General features: G+C 38.9%; 3 protein-coding genes across 6 annotated transcripts in view; all 3 read right to left on the reverse strand.

The window, feature by feature from the left end:
* ppp1r13bb (protein phosphatase 1, regulatory subunit 13Bb) overlaps positions 1-8,926 on the reverse strand; it is a 51,938-nt gene extending 43,012 nt beyond the window's left edge. For all 4 annotated transcript variants that reach the window (XM_066677051.1, XM_066677052.1, XM_066677050.1 and 1 more), the window contains exons 1-2: positions 8,402-8,926; positions 6,587-6,731 (exon numbers count right to left, since the gene is read on the reverse strand). In XM_066677051.1, coding sequence (XP_066533148.1) covers positions 6,587-6,595 — 9 coding nt within the window. In that variant the 5' untranslated portion in view covers positions 6,596-6,731; positions 8,402-8,926. The remainder of the gene's footprint in view (positions 1-6,586; positions 6,732-8,401) is intronic.
* A 5,172-nt stretch (positions 8,927-14,098) lies between these two features.
* Positions 14,099-17,342, reverse strand: atp5mj (ATP synthase membrane subunit j). The gene is made up of 4 exons (XM_066677637.1): positions 17,219-17,342; positions 15,804-15,927; positions 15,675-15,695; positions 14,099-14,370 (listed from the first exon to the last, which is right to left on the reverse strand). The coding sequence occupies exons 2-4, from the start codon at positions 15,925-15,927 to the stop codon at positions 14,357-14,359; spliced, it is 159 nt and encodes a 52-aa protein (XP_066533734.1). The 5' UTR covers positions 17,219-17,342; the 3' UTR covers positions 14,099-14,356.
* Positions 17,343-18,986: 1,644 nt separating this feature from the next.
* Positions 18,987-23,118, reverse strand: rd3l (RD3 like). Its single transcript, XM_066677960.1, has 4 exons — positions 23,009-23,118; positions 22,575-22,659; positions 20,788-21,096; positions 18,987-20,246 (listed from the first exon to the last, which is right to left on the reverse strand). Exons 2-4 carry the CDS (start codon positions 22,616-22,618, stop codon positions 19,868-19,870), a joined length of 732 nt encoding a protein of 243 aa, XP_066534057.1. The 5' UTR covers positions 22,619-22,659; positions 23,009-23,118; the 3' UTR covers positions 18,987-19,867.
* Between the last annotated feature and the right edge of the window lie 2,395 nt (positions 23,119-25,513).

Genomic DNA, 25,513 nt, shown 5'->3' on the forward strand with positions numbered 1-25,513 from the left:
CAGGCACATGAAGTAAAACTATGGAAAACTACAAGACATAGCATAGTGCTACATGCACATGTCCTTATATAATGAGTTTAAACGGTAATGGAAACACTGGACACAGCACTGTTGCGCTCACTACTGCTACCGCTAATTTTTCTGGACCATTTAAGAGGGAATATAGACTCAAGTATGTGCTATAAAGACCACACAGACAGAGTCTCCACATCCACCACCCAAGGACATTATTACATTTTTTTTATTTTGTGGATCTACACAAATAGCTGCACAAACAACAACAACAGTGAGTTGTACGTCCATGTTTATCTGTGTCTCCTATGAAACACATGTGTAGGGTTAAGTTTGGGAGTTTGGGGTTGTGTAGTCTATTATCCCTATTCATATAGTGTGTGCCAGACAGTTGTCAAGTCTCTGTAAAAATCAGCAAAAAACCAAATGTGTAGTATGAGATTCCCAGCACGTTTATAACTGCTCTGACTTTAAAAGTCATGTGGTGTCACCAAAATTACATGGTAACTGCATTGATTGCGAGAATTTCTGCAGGAAAGTAGGACTGTCACGATCATGAAATTTTAACTGACGTTTATTTGTCATACAAGTAATTGCAATTAACAATTTAATTGTCTGTTTTTACACCTCTAGTATTTTAATAGGCCTTTATGCTTAATGATAACATAATAATGTGCATACACTATTATGGTAAAGAGCGTCAGTTTACCGAACAGTTTATTCATAAATATCCATTCCATCCATCCATTATCTGTAACCGCTTATCCAATTTAGGGTCGCGGGGGATCCAGAGCCTACCTGGAATCATCGGGCGCAAGGCGGGAATACACCCTGGAGGGGACGCCAGTCCTTCACAGGGCAACACAGACACACACACACATTCACACCTACGGACACTTTCGAGTCGCCAATCCACCTACAATGTGTGTTTTTGGACTGTTTTTCTTTAGAGTGAAAGAAAAAACAGTTCATGTTTTAATATTCAATAGAGTCTTTAATTAATATTAATTTTTAACAAAGAACTCATTTGGAATAAAAAAGGGGAGGTTTTACACAGCGCTGCAGTCCAGTCCCATTCCTTCATTTAAAAAACGAAAGTGCTTTGTATGAAACAGACGGACATTTCCTTCTGGTCAGCAGATGAAGAATCGTTCTTTGTGCGTGCGACTCAGTTTAAAAAAATCTGATTAGGTCACAAAATAATTTTACCTGTTGTGTGAATGTAGCCTAATATACTCTCCTGAGAGCCTCCAGAATGGTCAACTGCCGGGAAGAATCTGTTGATGCCGTTGTCTTCCCAAGTTCAGCGAAATGCGGTGGTGTATCCACAGATGATTTTTCAGGTTTGTTTTATTGGCACTTTTTAGAGCCACCGTTTAATAGCACCATTTGTTTAGAAATACACGTAATTGATATTCAGTTTGTTGGGATTGAAATAAAATATAATATGATCGCAGTCAGCACAAATCTTCGCAGTTAGCTCAAATAATTGCGATCATGTGATTATGTAATAATTGTGAAAGGGTCTACAGTACAGTGGTTAAGAGTAGGGTTGTGCCATATCGTAATACGTGCATTAATATCGCAAAACGTTTTCAAACAATAAAATGTCAATATTGTGATATTTTGACATGAAGTTATATGTAACATGGCATACATTTATTACGTGAATCATTTAAGCAAAGCAACATGTACGGTGTAAATTTGCTCTGTGTTCAAAGAGTTTGCTCCAAAAGACTAGTGACTTCAGTCGTATGGAGGTGGTTTGGATATAAAATAGCAATATTCTATATAGATTTTATACAATGTCAGAATCTTGGTAGGTTACGGTTGTTTGCAAAATAAGCAAATGCTTACACATTTATTTGTTGCTACTTCTGAATGCTTGAACTTGTAAGATTCGTACAAAAATACAATGTTATATATAATAATTTAAATAAGATATTAAATATATTATTAATTGAATCTAATTCATAATATCATTTATCTTTATTGCAATAGCGTGTTCTGGAAGTTTAAAGTTTTTTTCAGTGTTTTTTTGCCAAGAATATTACCAAGAATATTACCATAAAAACCTGAAATATCATGATAATATTTTAGGGCCATATCATCCACACATAAGAGTACCCTACTCCACTGTCATGAGAATAGTACATTGTACCAAAAAAACATTTCCACATTAGTATTACATGGTTTGCATGGACCCACACTCATAAGTTTTCAGAGAGTGCCATTAAATAAGTGAAGGGATCATATGGCATGACAGTTGCAGTGAAAAAGAAGAACCTTAACCAGCTACACTCTGTTAATGTTATCAATCTCTCACCAGTTTTTTTGTTGTTGCTGTTGTTGTTTTAGAAAATTTTACCTTCATTAATTTACAACATATTTATAGAAATGAGTTATTTAGATATAAATTTAGATTATAACAATAATCATAAATCGCAACAATATGCAACTCCCAGCAATCATACCATAGATATGTTAGCTCGACATCATTTGCAGTAAGTGTTTGTTTGGTCCACGTCCGGTCAAACCCAATGTGTGGTACCGCTTCTGGTTCAGAATTTCCCCTATCGGTTTTCACCATACTCAACAACTCCACTTATATTTGCACTCCGTTTCATGCATGCTTAGCTTAGCAATGCAGCAATGAAAAACATCCCCTGTGAAACCAATGTACCACCGTGCTGCATTCTACACATGGTTAGGTTTTAAACCTGTGTGGCTAGTAAATTAAAAATTCATATCATAACAAAAATAAAAAAAACGGTTTTAGGTATATCGCCCAGCAGTAGTACACGGTTCAGGTTTTTTTAAAAAAAAATAATAATAATAAATAAATAAATAATTATGTAATATTTTTACTTTAAAATGAGAGCTTTGAATTCATTGTGATGCTCCTTTGACCTGTAATAGGAAGAACAGTTCCCCTCTCACTGCTCTGCTTCTCTTAAAAAATATTCTATACAATTTCAGAATCACAGGGTGAAGAAGACTTGAGAGGACCGTGTAACACTTTACGTCACATATCTCAAGGGTTTTTTGGGACGATAAAATAACCGATAATTAGCACCTTGGAGTAGCTGATACCGATGATTTTATATGTTTTTGTAATTAAAAAAATTCACATTGGATTAAAAAATTATTGTTGTCATGGGACAAGCCTTTGTATATTTCTGTACTTTTTATCCCTTACTAATGATTTGATCCTCTCCCAAAAAAAAAAAACCCAGATCAACGTCTGTCAACATCTTATTAACCTAGTGGTGCAGAAAGAGTTAAATCATGTTCTCTACTCAAGTCCTATCTCCCCAGTAACACACACAACCAATGTGACTGGCTGTGCCTTTCCCTGTTATCACAAGACTCTGTAGCTATGTTTGGTTGTTAGCAGCGAAAAGAAGGTGGTGGACATAAGGAGAAATGTGGACATTAACTGCACAAAAAACTCCCAATTGTCAGTTGTCTTACATTGTCATTTTATCACGTAGCCAAAAAGGCTCCTGCACTGTGGTTTGGTGTTTGAAAGTATCTTACTGTCATTTAACCTGCTGTGTGTGTGTGTGTGTGTGTGTGTCACTCATATTTTAAATTAGTTTTCACCACTGAGAAATTTAGTCTCTGCAGAAACTGAAAAACAACCACACGTCAGACAATTTACGTCCGTGCATATGCGCAAGCACAAAAAGTTGCCAATATCAGTTGTTAAATCGGCTAAAATTCCAATAAAAAAAATCCACATATTGGCAAATAATATATTGGCCACCGATATATCGTGCGTCACTATTCTTTAGCTTGCTACAATAACTTGTTTATTTCTCCCCTGGTACAGACATTATGGCAGAGGCTGTGACAAGACCAGGTTTTCAGAGGGAGAAAAACGAGAAAGGGGTGGGATTAAGAGCGACAGACTTTACTCAGTGGAGGAAGGTGAGAAAGACATGACGACACAACAGACAAATGCCTTTTTCTTGCTGGATTACTAAGTAATAACATGTAGTTGCACTTTGTTGCCCTGTTAACATATGTTAACATATAACATGTGTTGCCATGTTAGTGATAGGTTTTGTTGACAAAAGTGTTAGAATGTGGTTTTCCAGAGTTACTGAGCAGTGAGCCAAGGGCTTGCAGCTGCTAACTTTAGCCGGATTAGTGAACTTTTTAGTGTTTGACATCAATTCTGGTAATAAGTGTTTTTCTATAGTTGCTGTGTGGTTGTAGTGGCCAGATTTTCATGCTGTGTCGATGGAACTCAAGCTTTGTTGAAGACCATGTTATAATCAGGTTTTTGAGAGTTACTGATGAACAAGGTCTGGTGATATCACCTGCTAACCTTAGACAGATTAGCTCACTTTTTAAGCACTGGACATTGATTCTGGTACTAGAGTACTACCAAAGAAAACATGTGTAATAACATGATCCAGTGTATATTATGGCTGATATATAGCTTCTATCACGTAGTCAACATAATTTTATTCAATTACACACATTGCCCAGGCTCAACATTAAGTGCGTGTGCGAGAGTGTGTTTAGCGCTACAAGCCCTGAGAGCCCGTTTCGACTGATGTGAACATCCTTCGGCTCAGAAGGTGCACAGAATTTTCTCCTCACTCACTTTGGCTTTCCTGATTACTTGGTGGTGCAAACAAGTAAACAAGAGTGTCAGAAAGAGCTGATGTGTATGTGGCAGCACAGGACTGACTGTTAATTTACTGATGGAAACTTTATTTGGTTCAAATTTTGAAAGTTAAGTCATGTTTGCTGGGAACCTGGTTCCTGTCTCTGGCAACCTCAGGAATAAATAAATCTAAATTTAAATATCACATTTAAATTCTTTAATGGAAGTGTCTTGGAATAATGCCTACAATCATGAGCATTGCCATCAATGTTACACACTTAACCAAACTGTTTTACTAAATATACTGTATATAATGAACACAATTAATAACATGAGTAGATTAAAAAAAAGTCCAAAGAACAGTCCACAGCATAACCCTATTTGTTTTGTACACAATAAGTTAATTCAGTTGTCTTAGGGCATGTGGAATGTTTGTATGCACTCACATCTGTATGTTTTCCAGTCAGACCTGCTCTCACAGCAGGAGGTTGTAACACAAAAGCCTTTACTGACCTAAATTTGAACCTAGACACACTACAACTTTCTCCTTTCACCCAATGTGTGTCCCACCTAATGACAAGCCAGACTAAGAAAACGTTGTCACTGTAACTGGCCCTATTCACACTCCCATATTGCACACGGTGGTAGTCCTAGTGGGTAAGCCATTACAGCAATGTTTACAAATTAGAATGCAAAGGACCAAAAACTTTAACCACAGATTTTTTTTTCATTTTCAGAGAGCAAAAATTAAAAGGAGCGATGTGGTTTCATGGTTCTTTTTATACCTCTTTGGGTGAATTTAGGTAATTTATAGGTTCTCCAAGGAAGCCTTCCTGAAAATGATTGCTTTTGGCTACCATGCACTTTAGGCTAAATGCACTTTAAAGTAGCTTAAGTCTAAATAGAAAACATATCTGGACACCTTTGGACATGCAATGCACACTCTTAAAGCTAAAAGTAATGGCAGCCTTTTTTGGGGGTTGAACTAAATTTCCATGAATGGAGAGAGCAGCCTACCAATCAAACACCTCAAACTTTATTTAAGTGGGTAATGACCACTAAAGAAAACAGACTGAACTTTCTGCATTTATTGAATAAGAAATATTTTAAAAGGTATTGTGTCTCAAGATTTTTGTTTTATACCTTAAATTACTGTTTTCCCTTAATTAGGCAGACAGGAGACAAACCAAACATTTCATGGTGCCTCACTCGAGGCTATAAAGATTAGATTAGATAACCATTTCAGGACTAGGCACGGATTATTCTAGTCGGGTCAGTCCATGCCAATTAAGCCTACTCTACAGTGCTGGAGGTAAATCATCCCTTTCATTTATATCCTTTAAGCAGGTTATAAGAACGGATTTAAAGTCTAGATTAGGGTCACAAATCCACTCTCACTAAGAGCATAAAAGTGCTGAATGTTTTCACCAAGGTTAATGTTTAAAAGGAAAAAGGAATCTGATAGTATTAGAGTATATGTATGACCTCACACTAATTTACCTGCCTGCATTTCTATTAAGGCAGTATAATACTTTATGATTTGCTCATATAACACATTTCTGAAGTCTTTCCTGCATCACAATACAAATATATATGTTTTCATTAAAATATACAATATCATAAAAAAAGATCTGCACTGAATTTTCCTATCTGTCCATGTATCATATTAGTGGGACACAATCGTCTTTGAAAGACAAGATTTTCTTTCCCTTAATCTCTTTATGAAAGGAGAAACCAAAGAGGAGGATAATACACCTCTGAGCCCTGAAGCCAAGGCTCCCTTTGAGTCTCAGGTATGCATTAGCAAAAGCAAACGTATGAAACAATTTTATTTGAGCTATTCTGCATAAAAGTGAACAATGCTCTGAGTATTTAAAGAGATTATCCTACTGCATCCCAACCCAGTCTACCAGTTTAAGAAACAAATGTAGGTAAATAAGAGATTAGACTTACTGGCATCATTTTGTTCCAGGTGTCAGAGTAACATCAGGGCTTTTGATGGATTATAAAAATGCCTTGCTTTATTCTACTGTTCCTCTTTATGCTCTCTCAAACCACTGGCTGATAAGCACTCCAACCAGAGCTCAACAGCATTCCTCTGGAAAACAGGAAGAAACAAACTTCAGAATTCATGCATTTGTAATATTAAATTTAAAAAGGCTTATAACATATTAATGATTATATAATTAAACTATAGTCAAAACTCATTTTAATAAGACACCTTCCACATATATTTGTTAATTAAATGCATTGTTTTCATTACTGTACATTTTAGAAAGATATACACTAATCACCCATAACATTACTGGCATCTCCTATCTCCTACTATACTTAGCCAAATTCATTAAGCGTGTATCATGTAGTATGCCATTCCAAATACAGCCCTTGTTTCTATTTCACTGCTCATTTTACCAACTCCACTTCCTACACAGGTGCACACATACAATTAGAGATTGGGGTCCATCTGTGGTTCATCTTTTGAACCAAGAAGTCAACCAACCAAAAATATCCATAGCATCCCATGGGCAGCCTCCAGAGACCACTGATGAAGGATTAGAGACCAATACAAACTAACAATCAATGATCTGCTATCTCTGACTTGGAATCTAAAACATGGACCAACAAGGTAGGTGTGTCCAACAGATCAGACAGCGAGTGGTCACAGTGTTTCAAAACAGACTGATCCACTTGTACTAGCACAACACAATGTCAGTGTCACTACAGTGCTGAAAATGACCCTGCCCTGTGGTGGTGACCACTAAAGAGCAGGATAAAAGGAGGTTAACATAGTACGCATATCAGATGGACTGACTATATTACTACAAAGTGCTCCTGTATGGTCAGTACACATGATAAATCAGACAATGAATGTGGATACAATGAGGTCATTTTAATGCTATGTCAGTGTATAAAGAGAGCTAAACTGCTTTACACGTTTTAATTGTCAGATATATGCAGTGGTTTTGGGACATCACAAAAACAAACAGTACATTCAGAACGAGCAGTTTTGAAGCTTAATGCCAAGTACGGACTGTAAGGAATGTAAGGTAACCTGTGTATTTTAAAACTTTATCAATATATTCATATAAATATACACACATATATACATATCGAACAGCGAAGGAGGCTGTTACTATGCAAAGTGGGCCACTGGTTAATTTGGACATTAGGAGGTTTTCCAGCTCTCAAACCACACACACGCAGCTTACAAAAACAGTGTGTTGTCTTCAGAATGATCACAGTGAGTTAAAGATGATTTAAAACTACAAAAGGTTGTAAAGTAACTAACGTTTCTCGCTACATCACTAAGCGTTACCGATCTAGCGCTGTGTGGCCCTGTTCCCTATCGAGATATTAGCTTTCTGGTTCAGATTTGACAGGCAACATTGACTTATTAACAAAAACACTCACATTATAACAATGATTTTGGACCATTTAAAAACAAACTGCACGGTTTATATATTCGAGGTAGCTCAACAGACCACAAACCCGAGTTTGGCTTCTTTTCGAATTTTACGTTCCACCTTAAGTGGCACAGTAATAAAACTATCGTTCCTGAGTGTCAGTAGGTAACAGCTGCACAGTTTAAGGTGGAACGGGAAATTAGAACAGCAGCCAAACTCGGCATCGGCCGCGGAGCTTTTTAGCTAATGTTAGCTAGCGTAGAGGTTAGTGTATGTTACTATAACCTTAAACACAGCTAGCTGTGGATGTGTTAAAAACAAATTAACATAAAATATGTCAATTTACGTCTCTGGTAGTACTTACAAGTCACATGGAGACACCCGAGAACTCCTCTGAGCTGAAACACTCCTATCGTTGATTCGTTTAGCTGCAGAAACAGATTTATTTCTCAGATTGACAACAGGGTTAATGATAGCAGCACAGCGCGCTAGCCCGGAGCACCAAAACGGAATACTCTCTCGGTGCCTTCAGTTTGCTGAGAGAATTACCGCCTCAGAAACGGCGAAGCGACATAAACAAGCAAAATTTCCAGCACAATCTCGCGAAACAGCGCTTCAGAAGCAAACACAGTCCTCCGCTGTTTGTTAGTGTAGTAAATGATGTCACGACACGTCTGCCTGGAATGGCAGGAATGCGTGGAGCTCCGGATTAAAGGCTCCTAGGTATTAAAGGGCCCATATCATTGAATATGGACATTTCATTACTTTTTCTACATAAAAGATTTCGATGTGGTTTGTAAACAGTTAACATTTGTAAACATTCTCGTCAATTTCTTCGTACATGATGGAAACGCCAAAACTACATTTCCTTAGCTAATTTGTTTTTCTGACTCTCCAGTACCCAGCGTCTTATCTCCGCCCATCACACTTAATTTATAAGGTGTGGAGTCACCGACACAGGGCAGCCAATCAGGACAGAGATCAAGGATTGTAAATTTATGTAAATATGTATTATTTTATTATTGGAGTTGCCACGGGATATTCCACATTAGGTGAAATCAAGTGGCAAATGGAGGTTAGCCCATCAAAATGGAGTGAGGTTGAAGATGTGCGTCATGCAAAGGCAGGTTCTTTTCCAGGGCCTAATGGTGGGCCAAATCGGGTATACAAGTATCCTCCTGAGCAGTGGCGGATGCTGGTCTTTCAAGGAGGGGAAGCTCAATTTTGGCCTACATCATAAAATGTGTCTGTTTATTAATACGTAAATTCTACCCTCAGTTCCTTTTCAAGAAAATGATCTGTGACCCTGTCGTACCAACAAGGCGTCTTTACCAGGGACTTGACTAGTGTCCTTTCAATGGCCAGCAGAGCTAGGCTGCTTAAACGGCTTTGGCCCATGTGAAGAGTGTCCGCCTGTGAGTGTTTTGTGACAGTGGAGGGGCTCAGCAGCACCCGCTGGACAGAAACTGCGATAGAAGTCAGAAAGAGAGATAGAAGTCATTCTCCAAACACAAGCAGCTACAAAAAACCCACCAGAAATAGAAGCTCTATTTGTCGCTAGTCGTTTTTAACAAAGAAAATGCTGCTAAGGGGATTAATAACGTCTCCGGTTCAACTCAGAACAGAATGAAAATTTAATGCTCCCACGGATCTTTACACCAAAGGATCGCTGATTCGCTCATTTCGCTGTCAATCAAAAAGGGATTCAGCCTCAGACAGATCATCCAATCATCATGTAGAAGCTGCGCGTCCGGGCCAGCCGAGGCCAGCCCACTGCCCCATAGACCCCCAGAGACACTGAGCGTCCGATGGGGGGGACAAAGCCCAGCATTTATCCAATCGTCTCGTTTCGCTGCACTTCGCTATTGTACTCTGGACGCTCAGCGTCCACACTGTTTAAAGCACTGTAAAGCTGCGGGAATGATTGAGAGGAAAGCTGCGTCTTTACCAGTGATAAGAAGCTGATTCTGAACAAAAGTTGAGTGTGTTGTAGTGCATATTTATTCAATGACATGTACACACAACAGTATATATTTGATCACTTATTTTTTTTTTACATTTTAGGGGAAACTGAGCTTCCCTTGCAGTCTTAGAGCAATCGCCTCTGCTCCTGAGGTCCTGAAGTTTTTCTGGAGGTTGATGGTTTTTGTCTGAAAGAAAGTAATCATTCCAAAAGAGTGGAGAAAAGCAGGCGGCATTCTTATCCCTAAAGAGAAATATGCAGTGTCTTCTAAATGTAGAGGGTTAGATTGTCTTTAGTGTAACAGCACAGAGACTTGCTGCTTATTTGAAAGCAAACGAATTGATAAATCAGTACAAAAGGCAGTGGTTTCTGGTTTAACAAAATGTTTGGAACATAGCAGCAGGCTGAAAGCAGCTGTCGAGGATAAAAGTTAAACAAAGCAAGTCTAAAAGTCTGTCAATTGTCAAAGGAAAATATGTGCAAGAAAAAAAAATTTGAATGAAGGAGAAATGATCCCTACAGTACTGCAGAGACCAGTGAAGAATTTTGGTAGGTGGTATAGTGCAGCACTAAACAATACAGAACAAGTTGTGGGACCACTGACAGTTTATGATGTTTCAATCACAGAAGTAGAGAGGATGGAAAGGATTATTAACAAGGCCATAAGGAAGTTGCTAGGGGTGCAGCAGCATTTAAGTAGTGTGGCATGGTATGGGAGAGGGGTACTGGAGCTACCACTCACAAGTTTAGTTGAGGAATTTAAATGTGCAATGGTGAGTCATGAGATGATTTTGTCAGGATCAAAAGATACAGTGGTAAAGCAGCAGTACCAATCACAAAAACAGGAAGGAATTGAAATCCGAAAGTGGCCGTGCAGGTAGCCAGGAGCTCATTAGAAATGAGGGATGTGATTTGCCAAGTACACTGTGGAAGAGCAGGCCTTGGGTCAGGTGATTAGTGGAAAGCTTTTAGTCAGGCCACATCACCAGAGAGAAGGCAAACAATGACTAGTTTTATTCGGGAGCAGGAGGAGGAGGCATGGTGTGCAACAGCAGTGTCACAGGCAAAACGAGGCCAGAGGCTTCTATGGGAAAATCTAGAGAAGCAGAAGATTTTCTGGCAAGAGCTGTGGGCGATGGAGGCAAGTCGGTACAGCCTTAATCACCAGCGAGGCCCGTGTGAATTTACAGTTGTTGATACTTAAGAGTAAGTTAGGACTATAAAGCTAGCTTGGAGGGGGATGGGTCTGGGACGCCTGTTGACTGTTGAGCCTTCTGGGGATGTTATGGGCTTAATTCAGCAAAACACCAACGAGAGGAGGTGCCTGCCTGATGACCCTGTGAAGAGCTAGTGATACAGTGGCTGGTTTGTGTACTCATGGACTCGGAGTGGAGCCACTGCTCCTCCATGTGGAGAGGAGCCAGTTGAGGTGGTTCGGGCATCTGGTCCGGATGACTCCTGGACACCTTCCTGGTGTTCCGGGCATGTCCAATGGGAAGGAGGCACAGAGGACAACCCAGAACACACTGGAGAGACTACATGTCTCGACTGGCCTGGGAACCCCCCCTCGGTATACCCACAGAGGAGCTGGAAGCAGTGGCTGGGGAGAGGGAGATCTGAGTTTCTTTACTCTGACTGCTTCCCCCGCGACCCGTACTCGAATAAGCGTTGGATAATGGATGGACAGAAATGTTGGCCTACTGAAAAGTATGTACAGTATATGCCCTCCATACTTGATCAGGACTCTTTTTGCATGAATCACTGCATTAATATGGCATGGCATGGAGGCGATAAGCCTGTGGCACAGCTTACGTGTTATGGAAGCCCAGGTTGCTTTGACAGCGGCTTTAAGCTCATCTGCACTGTTGTATCTGGTGTCTTTCATCTTCCACTTAACAATAACAATAGATTCTCTATGGGGTTTAGGTCAGGCAAGTATACTGGCCAATCAAGCACAGTGATACTGTGGTTTTTAAACCAGGTATTGGTACTTTTGGCAGTGTGAATAGGTGCCAATTCCTACTGGAAAATGGAATCCACATCTCCATAAAGCTTATCAGCAGAAAGAAGCATGAAGTGCTCTAAAATTTCCTGGTAGATGGCTGTGCTGACTTTGGACTAGATATAACACAGTGGACCAACAGCAGCAGATGTCATCACTCCCCAAATCATCACTGAATGTGGAAACTTCACACTAGACTCGAGCAGCTTGGATTGTGTGCCTCTCCACTCTTCCTCCAGACTCTGGGACTTTGATTTCCAAATGAAATGCAAAATGTACTTTCATCTGACAACAAGACTTTGGACACTGAGCAACAGTCCAGTCCTTTTTCTCCTTGGCCCAGGTGAGACGCTTCTTGCGTTGTCTCTAGGTCATAACTGGCTTGACACAAGGAATGCGACAGTTGTAGTCCATGTCCTACAGTGGCTCTTGAAGCACTGACTCCAGCAGCAGTCCACTCCTTGTGAATCTCCCCCAAATGGCCTTTTCTTCAATCCTTTCAAGGCTGTGGTTATCCCTGTTGCTTGTGCACCTTTTTCTACTACACTTTTTCCTTCCACTCAACTTTCCATTAATATGCTTGGATACAGGAGGAGGGTGTCCATGACTGCCTTCTGGACATCTGCCAAGTCAGCAGTCTTCCCTGTGATTGTGTAGAGTTCTAAACCAGATTAAGGGATCGTTTTAAAGCCTTAGGAAACATTTGCAGGTGTTTTGTGTTGATTATTCTAGTTTTCTGAGATAATGACATTTGGGTTTTCATTGGCTGTAAGCCATAATCATCAACATTAAAAGAAATAAACACTTGAAATAGATCACTCTGTTTGTAATGAATCCTTATGAGTTTCACTTTTTGAGTTTAATTACTGAATACAATTTTGACAGACATATTTTCCTCAATTTTTTAAATTTTATTTTTCCACTGATGAGAGGGGCTAATTTGATAGACCAGAAACACTGGTACACTGTTCATACATTCATAGTCTGGTACTGCTTATCCAGTTCAGGGTCACTGTGGGTCCAGAGCCTACCTGGAATCACTGGGCACAAAGTGGTAACACATCCTGCTGGGTGTGCCTGTCCTTTGCATGGTGACACTTTTGAATCGCCAGTCCACCAACCAACATGTGTTTTTGGATTGTGGGAAGAAACCGGAGCAAGGGAACCCCAGGTCCCTGGAGCTGTATAACGGCGTCACTACCTGTTGCGACACCTGTTATAAATAAGTGCTTAACACAAGAACTTGCTTTAACCTAGTGAACGAAGAGCACCTGTTTTGCTGTTGTATCCACTTTGAGGCAGCGTTCCCTTATACATTGGAACATATATGTGGGATTTGGGACATTTCAGCACAAAGCCTGTCTATGCTTTCTCAAATAAACACACAGGCAGGGAGGATAACGTCTATGTTCTGAATCCAGGTTGCAGCACAAAATCAGGTTGAGGGTTGGTAGAAACTCCAGATCCATGTATTGAGCTAATGCGCTATTTTTCTTTCATACTATCCCCATTAAGATTTCTCACCACAGAAAACATCCCCAGACCTTTATTCATCAAATTGGTGGGCAGATATTCTTCTGGAATCTGTCAAAAACAATCTGTCCGTCATGCTCCCAGATGACGTGTGATCTCTCCACAGAATGTTTAGATGAATTTGGAGAAGCAAACTTTGACACCATAACCTCTGAGGTTTTTGTGTGCAAAACTAAAACCAATTCAATAGTTTTCAAATAATTTTAGTGTCTGTATTCTCTAGCGTCACTGGAACAGATATCTACAAATCTCAAATATTGTAACTTTACTCCAGGAAAATGTAAAATGAGATTTGCCAGTGGTGTATTACGAAGGCTTACCTCTAGTAGGTACTGAGTCAGTTAATCCTGACAGGTGAATTCACAATGAGCCATACATTATCCATGCAAACACAACTTAAATAAAAATCAGCATACTGGAAAGGTGTTCATCCGATATCTACAAAACATATATAATTTGTACTGTGTTACAGCTAATGAATTTCAGACTGCTTTTATAACAGTTCAGCAGGAATAATTCTCCAACACTCATGCAAGAACCCACATTTTATTTCCTGAACCAAAAAATGAACACTCCTTTGTTTCAAAAGATCACTGATCTAGACCCCACCAAAGCCTCTACCCCAAAAAAAGAACAATTATTACAGGAGTCTTTATGCTAAAATGAAGAGACCATGAACAGTGACTTGTCCATTAGATGATCCAAATTGAGTATTTTATTAATTTCACAGAAACATACACAAACATCCTGGTGCCAGTGAAGCTCCTCTGGGACAGATTTACACAGGGATGGGGCATTGGCGACATCTTGTGGTAGCCTGATCAATGTGCAGGTTCTGTGGGAATTACAGATTATTTTTATTTTCTTTAGCCTTTTCCTAAAATGTCCAGAGTCTAAACCATGCAGTGGCTTACAGTAAATGCAACATGCTGTTAAAATCTAATATGCCTGAGAGTATATTTAGGAATTTTTTACGTATCAGAATTGTTATGGGGAAAAATTTTCATGAATGACTGAAAATCATATCACACAAGCCACCTGTGAATCCTTTAATGAAACTTCTTATTGGTTGCTTTTTAGACATGTGCATTGCAATGAAAACTGTCAGACTCTAAAAGAACATTTTTTTTAAGGGCCTGGGGGGGGGGGCATATTACATAACTAAACAAGGCACTGAATTCACCCCAGTCTACAGAAAAGACAAAACTGGGAGTACCAGACCCTCATTCAGGATCTAAAAGTGGAATAAGGAGCTGTGCCCAAGGCATTTCTCTAGGTCAGGGAAGGATCTCTGCTCCTCTATCTTTTATAGATAGCAATTACAGGATATTGCTTATTCTATAAACTTTTGTGTTCTGCTATGAACTAGACGAGCTGTTCTGCTGCCGCCTTGATACTCATTTATTTGGTCTGCAATCATAACGAGGGCTTTGATTTGTCAGCATGATTTTAATGAATCTGTATAGCACAAACACCAGAACATGCTCTTATAGAAACACTGATGCAGCACTGTAGTCCATCAAGTTTTAACTCTAGTTTTAACATTAATACAATTGTGTTTGTTTTTAAAAGCTTTCCATCTGTACAAATTGGACTCAATGTGAATAAGCCTGTGTGAAGCATGCAACAATCAGCATTTAAAATGCTACAGATTTAATCTCAAAAGCATACATTTTAGAAGCCGATTTATTGCTTACTGCATTATGATAATGAAACAACGGCAGAGCGTAAGTGAAATTGTTTTATAATTACACACTTTGCCTCTTTTGTCCTTAAAATGTACATAAGCAATATGCAATCTTCAGTAAAATATTTGTTTAATAAATAAATATATAAACAATTCAAATGAATTAAAAGTGTGACAAACATAAAACCGAACCCCAAACATTACATTGTTTAATGGCTGATTGTTGTCTATATTCTATTGACCCGAGGAATGTTCTAAATATACTCTCATGTTCACACATGCTGAACTGTCTCATCACAATCCGTATGTATAGACTTTGGGTTCTGTAATATTTATGTCCAACAGGTAGTGGTGTACAAGTTTCACAGTTATTATCTATACAGAAAATTGTAATCTAAATTATTCATGACTTGCTAAAAGACAGTTAATAAGAAATGGAATATAATACTTACTAGATTTCACTGCTTTCTTTCCTAGACAAAAAAATATGGTAAGAAGTTTAGCCATTAAAGGCAGAAATAAAATAAAACAATTTACTCATAGCAAAATGCAACTTCTTTTAAAACAATTAGACATCTTACCTCCATAGGAGACTTTGTAGTAAAGGTAAGACATTATTCCAACACCAACCCACAGCTCCTGGTAGGCTTTTGAGTAGTAAGGGCCAATCTTTGACCACCAGCTTGCAAATGCAGCACCTGCCATCTAGTGGGATAGACATTAAAACAGGAGGGGAGGGGAAAAAAAAGAAAAAAGATTGAAATATTTTTAGAAACAGGGTTTTCAGTACAAATGTAGAGTTCAAAACTGATAAGGAGTCTTGGGTAGAGTTATTACACTTATTACTCTACAAATTATTTTGGAATGTCTAACATTGGATGAGAAACCCACTCCATTGAAAATACCCTTTAGTAAACATAATCCAAAGTAGCTTCTTCTGAGCTCGAATGACAAATGAAAAGGAGCTTAAGTTCAGTGTAGTGGGCTATAAGAATTCTCCTTAAATGTAGAGCCTTAAACAGGTTCTTTTCCAGCGGTAGTAATATCAATACAGCTTACAAAACAAAGAATTGTGTTAGAGGGGAATTCAGATTCTGTTTTTATTTTAATTTCCCACATACCTCGCTAATGAAGCTTTAAACATAGTTAAAAAGAATCAACTGTGTGATGTAATACTGTTTTAAGCTTGGAGGATGTAAAAATATCTTTTTCAGAGCTGATGACAGGAACGCCTAAAAATGCTAAATAACCACAGTCCTACGGATTTTTTTTACCTGTCCAAGGCAAATGTAAATATAGAATGTAGTGAGGCAAAAATAACATTCAAATATATTAGTTTACCATCTATATTACAAATCCAAAAGACTCTTCTAAGTGTATATATATATATATATATATATATTAACCTTGGTGAAGCTGAATGTCCGTCAAGGGGCCTGTCTCAAAACACTCCCTGCTCCCTACATAGTGCACCAATGTATCCTACGTAGTATGAACTCTGGGCTCTTCAGAAAAATAGCGCAAAAATGTGTTTAGCCTGAAGATTACGTATACATTCACACCAAAAGGTCTTTGTTAGACACGTTTTGCACCTGATGGGTTCTGGTGACATCACCTTAAGCACCAGGTAGTACACTAAGTAGTGCTCAGGAGGACATTTCATACTCCCCCTATACAACATTAGATCCTTTTAGGCGAACACGCTTAGTTTATATGTCGTGAAACGTCCTCGAAATCACGCTGCATATAGAAAGCGGCATTTTCAACCTCTAATGCGTCAGTTCTTAAACCTCTCCCTAACGATGAGCTCCAGTAAAGTTAACACACAGAGCTCACACTGAGCCGCTAGCGCAGTAAGGCCTCGACTGAATGAGATATCTTTAAGAAAACGTTTAGAAAAAACATAATCGACTCAATTCCTTTAAAGCATTCAGTGCATCTGCCACAAATTAAAGGCTTTGTAAATGTGTCTGGAGGTGGAACGCATGTAACTCACCTCTAAATAGTTATTCAGGCGCTGTGTCGGTCCCGAGAAGGTCACTGTTCACCGAGAGAGACAGATGAGAGCGCCCAACAGCACAGCGGCGTTCAGTTCACAAACAGACTCGTCAAAATAAAAGCTCTCAATGGAAAAATATGTTTAACATTTTTGTCTACAATGTATGCCAGGGAAGTACTAATTTTTCTGGCCTACATAGTTAATTATATATATATATATATATATATATATATATATATATATATATATATATATATATATATATATATATATGTGTGTGTGTGTGTGTGTGTTAAATAAGGGGATCATTTATTTTTCAATACTAAAAGCTCTTTTATTTCTCCAGTAAAGAAAAAAAAAACAAGATGCAATTTAGATTTTCCTCTTGTCCAATTCAACATTATCTTAAAACATAATTCTAACTAGATCTAACTATAGTCTAGTCTAATTAAATTCTAACTAAATCTAAACAAACAAACAAACAAACAAACAAACATTTTTATTTTATTTTATGTTGTTTATAACGTTTGTATATTGAATTTGTGATATCAATAAACTCTGTGTTAAATCTAATGTAGCATGACATGGGTCAGGGGTGGAACACTCACAGCCAGAGTCCAGCAGAGCTTGGTGTTTTCCTGCTCCTACACTCTAACTAAACCTGGCAGTTAACTGCTGAGATGAATCAGATGTGTTTAAGCAGGAAAACCACTAAACTGTGCAGGAATCAGACTCTACAATCAGAGTTCCACCCTGGATATAGCCTTGCTTTATACTTTTAGCAGATTTTCTCATTCTGCTCACCAACCCCAAAATGTTAAAAATGTTTCTGCTTTAACACACGTGATGACCCATTTCATGGAGATCTCGAGTTGTAGAGTTGGGTCAAGTGTGCTGGAGCAGGGCAGTGTTCCCAGGAAAGGGGACTGAGAAATATTTCAATATGCTAAAAATAAATAAATATAAAACAAATACTTTCTATTTTTCCATCACCTAATGGATCTGGCTTGAAATTCACTCATTCACATACACACTCACGATTGATCAAGAATTGCACAAAGGGCACTATGTCTGAAATACATACATTAAGAGACTGCTCCACAAGGGGTTGCTATTTTCCTTCACATCAATTACACTTTGTGACTGAGTTAGATAAACAACACACAGGAACGTCACTTGTAACTCACTCACTCACTCCCTCACTCTCTCATATACATACACACTCACTCTTTTAACAGAATATTCCACAAGGGGTGCTATTCAGATTTGTGATTCAAATGAACAGTGCTTTTTTCACTCGTCCAACAAGCAATGCTGCATAGCTTTATATTAATTGAGAATAACCAAGTGATTTGCAATTTTATTTAATTTATCCAGTGATGGTATATGTTATAGGTATTAAATATATAATTTACATATATGATAAACACAAGATCAAATAATTACAGAATGCATAGTAATTACTGTACTGTAGCTGTATTTGGTCCATGTGCTTGGATTAACAATAAAAGATAGAGTTATTAGACAAAGAATGAGCAGTGACTGAGGGTGGACTTTTGCTAACAAAAAGACAGGTAAGGTCCCATGACATTCTTATTCACATTTAAAGTTTCTCTACACAAAAGAGAAAGGCATAATCATTGAAGAACACACACACACTCACGCTCGCACACACGCATGCATGCACACATACACACACATGAATGGAATCTGTATACTAAAGAGCGTGTGAGATTATTCTGGGGCTGTATGAAGAGAGGGAGATCTACTGATGCATACAGGGTTGTGCTCTTCATTGTCCTCAGGCTAATCTCTACTCTCTAATCCAGAAATGTAACTGTGTCATTGATGTGTGAGTGTATATGTGTTGTTCATAGGTTTATCATGAGATTCACACCCCTCAAAATCTTCAAACAGCCCTTGCTTGGAGTATATGTGTAAATGTATGCTCAGATCATTGTTTCATTTTACAAGAAAAAAAAAACTGAGTACTGTGCAAAAGTCAAAATACTACCATTCATTTATTACATTTCCATTCAAAGCATCCAAAAATGTGATGGTATTCACAGGGTATTAGCAAGGTCATAAGATACAAGGAACTTAATCTCCATAAAGAACTGGAAGGTTAAAGTAAGTTGGGTGTTTCTAAAAGTGCATTTCAGACATTTATTCAAAGAGAGATGCTATTCCAAAACAACCATCAGCGAGGTCTGAAAGACCACCTAAAACACCATAGGTTTTTTGTCCATCTCACCGCTGCGTGAGAGGAACTCTGCTCTATGTCTGAAAGTATGTGTAGCTGTTACTGACATAAGGAAATTGCATATATTTGTTAATCAAAGAAAGTGGCACAGAAGGTTAGGAGGTGTGGAAAAACATCCTTGCAAATGAATTTTTCTGAAAACTAAAAGCATGTGAAGCTGAAACGCATATAAGTTATTATGAATGCAAAGGTTGGACTCTCTAAATGCTAAAACCAGTATATTATACTTAGTTAAATATACCACCGATGACACTACTGGCCTGTTCATAGTACTACAGTCCTGTGTGTGTGTGGTTGTGTGTGTATGCATATGTCCAAGAGGAGAGTCTACATGGAGGAAGGACACAGAAGTCACTAGTGTTTCTCTGAGCTATTTATGACCTTTACAGAGTGGTGCTGTAGGCTTCAGAGCAGTCGTAGGGCAGGGACTGGCTGTAGGGCAGGCAGTCTCTTTGGACAGCATATGGGCAGGTGCTGCACAAATGCCTGTCCACATAGCTGGATATGGTAGGGATCTCCTCTCTGTGCTTTTCCTGCCCTTCAGGTGAGGGTGAGGCAGCCGATGATTTCCTCTGTGGTCGAGGGCTGCATTTGCTTTGACCATGAACAGGCAAAACAGGAAGCAGTGTTGGTTGGGATGGACGGAAGGGAAGCCTGTAGCCCACCTCGTCCTGTCTCCTCAGGAATTCCTTCAGCACCTGCTTGAAAACGCACACCAGCTCCCAGGGAAGGATGTCATTTTGAGCCAAAATCTCATGAAACCTTCAAAAAGCATTATTAAAATGATTAGAAAATGTGGATTTGTGGTTTTCTGCTTATGTCTGTGTACCGACAGTGATAAATATTTATTCGACCTGTAATTCCTTAGAATAAGCAGCTGCCTTTGTTTTCTGAACATGTGATTATTAACCAACGCAAAAATAGCACAATATTTTTTTTCCCCACTTCTGATGTAATAACTGACTCAGAAATACTATTTCACTCTCAGTGAGTGACTAGAGCACTGTTGTCTAAATGGGTTATCATCTATAGAATTCTGACATCACAGCCACGATGAATTAAATAGGCGCTTTTTTAGCTTAGTTTCCACATTGGTAATGTTGGAACAAAATATTGTATCTTAAAAACAAAACCTTTATTAATATTTTACATACAAAGGGAAGACAAATGGTTATATGTCAACATAATTTGCACGAACAGTGTTTACATTAAACTCTTCTACTTCAAAAGCAAGGAAACTTATTTTTTTTTCTGAGACATGGGCTCTGATTCTGTGCACAACCACATTTAAATGTTTGTGTACCTGGAGAGGACAGTGGCGGTGTGTGAGGGTGGGATGCGAGCACAGAGACGCTCCAGTTGTCTGCACTCGGAGGCTGGCATCAGTGCGAGGACGCTGGGCCGGATGAGTGGGCGTCTGTGTCCCAGACTACTGCTGTGGGTATAACGATGTTGTAGCTCTTTGTCCAGAACCTGTCGCTCTCTTTGCTCCAGCTGCCAGAGCAGCTCCCTCAGCAGAACACGGCCAGGGCCGCCAGGGGCCATATAGTTTGGCTCCTGCTCCACTTCCACATGGGGTCCCTTCATCCATGCCAAGAAGGGCATGGCCAAACTTAGGAAAAACAGGGACAAAACAAAAAACATAAAATTTTAGAGAGATGTTTTATTTTTAATAATTCCTATTATTGGGCGGCATGGTGGTGCAGCAGGTAGTGTCGCAGTCACACAGCTCCAGGGGCCTGGAGGTTGTGGGTTCAATTCCCGCTCCGGGTGACTGTTTGTTAGGAGTTGGTGTGTTCTCCCTGTGTCTGCGTGGGTTTGCTCCGGTTTCCTCCCACAGTCCAAAAACACATGTTGGTAGGTGGATTGGCGACTCAAATGTGTGTGTGTGTGTGTTGCCCTCTGAAGGACTGGCGCCCCCTCCAGGGTGTATTCCCGCCTTGCGCCCAATGATTCCAGGTATGCTCTGGACCCACCATGACCCTGAACTGGATAAGAGGTTACTGATAATGAATGAATGAATGAATTCCTATTATTATGATACAAATTATCTTTAAATACATGGAATTAAACCAATAAGTTATATGCAAGTCTGGTAGGTTGCATATCATTTACACAAACTGATCAACAATTTGCCATGACAGGGTACAATGCTACAACAGTGAGTGACAAGGTAATAATATACATTTTGTCATACTTAGATATAATTTGTTACTTATCAAAAAGGGGTACAAATCCACCTCAAACTGCATTTTTACGGTATTCCAGTGCCTTTACAATCATATGTATGAAATAAGGTCTAATTATGAAAGTTCTGTGTACAAAATGAATTATGTATGTAACGAAACCATTGTTTCTCATCTGACTTTTGGAGAATGTAAATGGTGTCCATCCTTTTAAAGTGTCTTTCAAGTGATCGGCATCTTTACAGGCTAGTGGCCTTTACCCGTTAGTGCTCCTATGCTTATTCCTCCCCATTTAGAGAAATTGGTTTTACATCCTCGGGATAGGCTTCTGAAGCTCTTCCTCCCTAACTCAAATGGAGAAAATAACTTCAGGACCTTCCCATGATCTTATATAAGACTCTAGGAGTGCTGAAAAAGTACCTGTACAATTCAGAGGCTTTCTGTTTGACTGTGCAGTTTCAGTTTAAGTAACAAAGATGTTTTTTGAAGCATAATGTCAAAATGTCAATCTTCTGAATTGTGAACAAAAATGTCATCTTCTGAATAAAAATCTGGCTTGAAAAGAGGTCCTAATTACTTAGATGGGAGCTACTGGTAACTCCAGTAAAGAATAGGATAGGGAAAGGGTGATATGCCTGCAGTCAGAGAGAGCAGGGTGAGACATGGATTGAATGAGACAGCCACAGACATCGGAACACAACACAAAGAGAAAAGGTTATAGACAGGAAGAGACAAGGGGAAATGAATGGAGGTGGATGATGGATATGTGGGAACAAGAATGATGCATTGTTAAATAACACAAAATAAAGTACTCAAATTATAAGATGAGAAGTCACACATATCTAGGTTTATACAATGAAGAGATTATTATGTAAGTCCTAAGAGCAGGAAAAGGTATACTTACTTTGTTGAAGTGAGAGGATGATGGCCATGATACCGTGGCTCCATGTGGCAAGCCAAAGAAGTCTTTGATTGCTGTTTGATTGCTCCTGGTGGTCTCAGAATAAGGATTAAAGAAATATACAAATCATGTAGATGTATATATTATAAAAAAGTGAGATTGCTAGAAAATAAATCAAAAATAAGTGCTGAAAGATAGAGAGAGAGACAGAGAGCTCAAAGTGTAGATGACAGTGCTGAGTAAAGTTGAGAGAGCATGAGTGTAACTGCCTCTCCTGCCCAAAGCAAACTGCTTTCTGTTGCTCTGCTCTGATAACCAGCCCCCCTCACCCTGTTCCCACTGACACACACACACATACAAGCATGCTAGCATACATGAGCATGCACTCAAAAAAATTCACTCTAGCACTTTTTTTTTGCATTAGGTAATTAACCCACTGTAAAGCTGTGCACATTTCTCTAATTGTTTTTTTTTTTTCAATGTCAAGAGTCATTAGTGTCGTGAGCGTTACAGCCGTTTGTTTTTTCCACTCATCAGAGCTGTCCTCAGTTTCCATGCGGCTGAACCTGTGTCTGACTTGCAATACAACAGAGCTGGAGCGCCACACCAAAAGTCAATTGCATAAGGCAAAGCCACAGCAATTTTTTAGCCAGAGAGATTATGCTGAATTATGTAAAGAACTCAAACTGTGTAAGCCTGCAAGGTGACCTACAGCCAGGAGAGTTAATGCTAACAAGAAAGAGAGAGAGGAGAAAAAAGACAAAGAGAAACAGACTGGTGTTCCAGGATAAACAAAAGCAAAATAGAACAACACTCAGCAGCAGGCTGACTAGCAGCCTATGACTGAGCATGTCTGAATAAATGTAGCAGAATCGGGCTGGACAGAGAAAGAAAATGAGAAATGAAAGAAATAGAAAATGGGGGTGGAAGTTTTTATGATTTTCCATGACACATAAAATGTGTCTTCATGTGTCTTCAAAGGTCTTCATTAGTAGGCAGCAGCAAACATGCTAAAGGCCGATATATTGCATTTTTCTTATATCTTTCCCCCCTCAGAACTATTTGTGTATTTTTGTAATAGCGTAGGTAACAAACGTTGTGCTAACTTATTTTTACATCAGTAATTTTAATTTCTATATATTACACATAATTAAGTACCATGTTGTTGTTACGGTGCTTTAGAGACTGACACCATCTGAATGGCTTCTCTGTATTGTGCCATATTCATTTATTACTTTATCATGAAAGAAAGAGTCTGAAGAGATGGAAAAGGTAATTTTGGTACTATGGTGAATAAAAAAGGCTAATTCCAAAAAAAAAATTAATGCCTTCGACCTATGTGCAGCATAGTATCTAAGGCAATTTATTAACTTACCTGAACCCAATAAAGCAAATGTATGGGCTCATGACATTACAACCATCATGACTTAACAAATGTATTTTGTAATTTATTTGTTCAGAATCAAATTAATTGGCTGTGCACTGTTTCCTCCTTAAAAAAATTGTTGAATTAGTCTTTTGTAATGGACTCTTTGTTGCTGAAGACATCACTCCAGGCTACATCAGTGCTCATACAAAAAACATTCTGAAACAGAAAAGCTCTCCTTGCACAGAACAGTTGGTGGCCATATGGAGGCCCTTGGGTGGCCTGCTGGCCTCTCTGTCCCCAGAGACCCATAATCAGTGTATTGCACCTGGTACTGGTTCTATTAGTGATTGGGTCAATCTTCGAATCTCTGTCAGCTCCATATGAACCAGAGCAGTCTCTGTCCATCTGTACACACATTGTAAATGATTAGTGTCTATAGATTATATAGCAGATAAACTGGTGATACAAAGTGCACTTGTAGGTATTTGACAAGGTCTATTCAGAGAACTATGTTTATATAGTGAATCCAAGCTCTTGTCTGTGAGACATGAATTTAAGTCATACAAAATCTAACAGAGTTGTGATTAGAATAAGAACATGGTTCTGAAGAGAATGTATGTAGAGAATATGAAGCGATATGTAGCTGACCTACTTAATCATGACTTTTAGCACTGTAGCATTTGTCCTCCATGTACTACATAAGCAAGCAGGCTAGTGATGTGTCACCTGTCCATTTCTATCCATCTATGGTCCAATCTCGTAATGAGAGAGAGAGAAAGAGAGAGAGAGAGAGAGAGAGAGAGTTCGAGAGTTCCTGTTTATTTACTTGTCCTACTTAAGCCTCTTTCACAGTTAGCAAGTGGAGCATGTTGATGATAATCAAAGTATAAGCAATCAGATAATTTAATGTTGCTCTAATTAAGACAAATGGGGGTCAGTGAGTGTGTGTGTGGGTCGATTGTGGACATCTTGGACATCTAACGCCTTACCTGAGAAGTATCCTCTATATTTTATGCTTCCTTCCATCCACTTAACATCTTAAAATTAGCACTCATCCAATCAGTCTGGTAGATTTAGGACAATCAGCACTTTTGGGATATATTCTGAGCTGATAATGGCCTAGTCCTGGACTAGTTAACATTTTCATTGAAGATGTGCTATTACCAGGATAATTTTTTTGTTCCCAAAGCTGTGCTTAAATAGTGCTTATTTTAATCGCAATAAGTCCAGATTGATTCAAAGTGAAAATTAAATTACAGATTAATTTTGACGACTTGAGTAAATGTTTAACACCATGAAGGAATGAAAAATTCAAGTCAAGCAACATCTATATATATGGTGCTCAGACTTGTAGATGCCACTTATAATTGTGAATTCATCTAATCGTAAGTGTGCTCACTGTGGACACAGACCTTCTCAATAGAAACACAAGAAATGTAGTTTCTATAGTACATAGTTACCGTGTTCACTGCCAAACACGGGCTAGATAAGTTAAGGTCCCTCAGGACTGGGCTGTGGAGCAGCGTAAACGTGTTCTCTGGAGTACTGGTGCTCCATCCAACATATCTGGGGA

Source organism: Hoplias malabaricus, chromosome 7 (genome assembly GCF_029633855.1).
Source record: "Hoplias malabaricus isolate fHopMal1 chromosome 7, fHopMal1.hap1, whole genome shotgun sequence".
NCBI classification, from domain to species: Eukaryota; Metazoa; Chordata; class Actinopteri; order Characiformes; family Erythrinidae; genus Hoplias; species Hoplias malabaricus.

What these genes read in the sequence shown, in the direction of transcription:
- atp5mj (XM_066677637.1), bottom strand. Translation starts at nt 15,927, where the DNA reads ATGGCAGGTGCTGCATTTGCAAGCTGGTGGTCAAAGATTGGCCCTTAC. An exon ending in CTACAAAGTCTCCTATGGAG is followed by an intron (nt 15,696 to 15,803) that starts GTAAGATGTCTA and finishes TTTTTTGTCTAG; the next exon opens with GAAAGAAAGCAGTGAAATCT.
- rd3l (XM_066677960.1), bottom strand. Translation starts at nt 22,618, where the DNA reads ATGGAGCCACGGTATCATGGCCATCATCCTCTCACTTCAACAAA. An exon ending in CATCCTCTCACTTCAACAAA is followed by an intron (nt 21,097 to 22,574) that starts GTAAGTATACCT and finishes GTTTTTCCTAAG; the next exon opens with TTTGGCCATGCCCTTCTTGG. An exon ending in ACCGCCACTGTCCTCTCCAG is followed by an intron (nt 20,247 to 20,787) that starts GTACACAAACAT and finishes TGCTTTTTGAAG; the next exon opens with GTTTCATGAGATTTTGGCTC.